Source organism: Lactuca saligna, chromosome 2, assembly GCF_052625555.1.
Source record: "Lactuca saligna cultivar CGN05327 chromosome 2, ASM5262555v1, whole genome shotgun sequence".
Taxonomy (NCBI): Eukaryota; Viridiplantae; Streptophyta; class Magnoliopsida; order Asterales; family Asteraceae; genus Lactuca; species Lactuca saligna.
In genome coordinates, this window is record NC_136418.1 from 15,803,639 (window position 1) to 15,806,154 (window position 2,516).

At 32.2% G+C, this 2,516-nt stretch overlaps 1 protein-coding gene across 1 annotated transcript; it reads right to left on the reverse strand.

Moving 5' to 3' along the window:
- Nucleotides 1-882: 882 nt before the first annotated feature.
- On the reverse strand, nt 883-2,062 carry LOC145028780 (F-box protein CPR1-like). Its single transcript, XM_078977516.1, has one exon. It carries the CDS (start codon nt 2,060-2,062, stop codon nt 905-907), a length of 1,158 nt encoding a protein of 385 aa, XP_078833642.1. The 3' UTR covers nt 883-904.
- Nucleotides 2,063-2,516: the final 454 nt, after the last annotated feature.

Consider the following 2,516-nt stretch of genomic DNA (forward strand, 5'->3'; position numbering starts at 1 on the left):
TATAAATCTATTTGCCGGTTCAAAAAAAAAATTAAAGTAAATATTATCCTCATTGAATTAAATAATCACGCCTACGTACAAATTTGATTTCATTTTGTGGTTAATTAATGAACAACCTATATTGTTAAACAAAAAATGAATCAAATGATTCATAACATGTAAGTACAATATTTAACCTTTCAACTGGATACTACAATGGTATTTATACATAGCATGTAAGGTAATTATTTATAGATTCCATATAGTTAAGTTATTTATACATAGCATGTAAGGTAATTACTTATAGATTCCATATAGTTATTAGCCTATGAAGAACAACCAAATATAATGGGACATATACTAATTGTAGTGTCATAAAACAAAAAGCACACAGAATCCGTACATCCGAATCCGATAATCCGATCCGAAATTATCCGATAATTCGGATATCCGCATTATTGGACATCCGATTTTAGGATTCGGATTTGGATAATGATTTTATAGATTTTCAGATATTTCAGATATTCGATATCTAGAATTTATTGTTTTACATTTTTTAAAATTTTTTATATTTAATATTTAATTGCCTTTACATGAATTATTACAATTATATATGATCAGTTTGCTTGCGTTAGTCACAAATGTTATTCGTTTTTTGTTGTCTACATCGTTAACAATACGACTAAGTGTTGGAACCAAGTGTTGGGATTTTTTTTCAATTTTTAATATTTAATATACTTAAAGATTCATACTATAAATCCACAAAAATAATATTATAATCTTCATAAAAATGTGAGATTTAGCATATGTAATGTTACAAACATTGAATAAACACGTAAACGGACATCAAATTATATGTAATGCAATTAATTAAGTTTTAAAAAACTTCAACTAATTCACAGATATTGTCCTTGAAATTGGTATGTCAATAGCTACTACAATCAGAACTACCGAGCAAAACTAGTGTTTCAATGTAGGAATTCACTGTGAATGAAGACCCACTAATCAGATTATTGCTTAGTTCTGAGTTAGGCTCATAAACAACAAGCTCTTCAGTTGAGTCAAAGGCATACTCTTGGAGTTCCATAATAGGTCCGCCCTTCCTGGTAAAACCCACTGCCCTCATCAAGTCACCTGGTGCCTTGATATTGAATAGCTTAGTAAACGAGCTTTCTACACCACGCTCCACCATCCATACAGTACAACAAACTTGCTCCACATCGGTTGGATCATATCCGCGTCTATTGTATTCAACCATGACAAGAGACTCCCTTAACTTAGAAACAGAAAACTGTGAGAGAGGGAGGACAGCTATCCTATCGGGGAGGTCTACTACTTCAAAATTCTCATTAGTTAGATCAAATGACATAATCAGATTACGAGTTTTTAACACACTATCCACAGTTGCACAATCTACAGCACACCAGTAGATAGACTTACCAATAACCACCTGGGGCCCTATAATGTGTATTGACATACTAGGGAGATTGCTAGATAGACTTGTAAATTTCCCCGAACTTTTCTTATAAACCTTAACTTCCCAAAAGTTGCCAATTTCGCTTCTCAGTTCACTCCCCCAACCCCAACGCATTTGAGTGATGTGGACGATCTTGGTATCAATAGTGAGAGGACAAACTCCAAAACCAAGAACGATTTTATGATTCTTATATAACATATCAGGCAGAGTAATAGCTATTGATTTTCTAATGGAAGGATTCAAAAGAACAGCCATCGTCCTTCTATAGGTGGAACCAGAAAACTGATAACCTTTGAAACACAACAAGCCATAAGAACTACCAACTATGTGCGGATGTCTAACGGACAGGGGAAGAGAAGGAACAAACCTATGTTGGGGGAAAGAGTCATCATCGAGAAAAGAAATATATTTATCTTCTTTTGTGTCTGTGTACGATACAAACAGATGTTGTGGCTGAGAATGGCTGACGCTGTGAGCAGCAATAAACTCTGAGCTGTCGATCAAAGACTTCCATGTTCTTGAGACGGATCTAAACTGAATCAATGATTTGATAGGAAGCCTTTTTAGGATTGCCTCTTGGATATGGAAAGGCACTTCGTCAGACATTTTGCTTTTTGGTGTCGTTGGTACTTGATATTTAACAGTTTATATAACTGAGGATTTTTAACCTCTACCGTACTAAAACCACATGGACAGGAATAATTGAAGTTCGTTGACAATGAATTAAGAGATACTTAAATACAATTGGTAATTAAATAATTATTACTTTAAAAAAATACAATTTTTTCCAATAACAGGAATGCATGAAGTGGCTCAATAATGCAAAATCAAATAATAACATATAAAACTAAATTATTAATTTAATACATTTATCATTTATGTTTTTAATGTTAGATACTTTAAGTTTAATATTATTTTATATTTTGTAATTACAAGACCATATAGAGTGAAGAGTTGAAAACTCTAAGATCAATTAGATCTTGAACAGGTTAAACAACAAATTAAACAAATAATACTGAGAACACAGGACATAATCAAAATATAGTTTAATAATTCAAGA

What these genes read in the sequence shown, in the direction of transcription:
- LOC145028780 (XM_078977516.1), bottom strand. Translation starts at nt 2,062, where the DNA reads ATGTCTGACGAAGTGCCTTTCCATATCCAAGAGGCAATCCTAAAAAGG.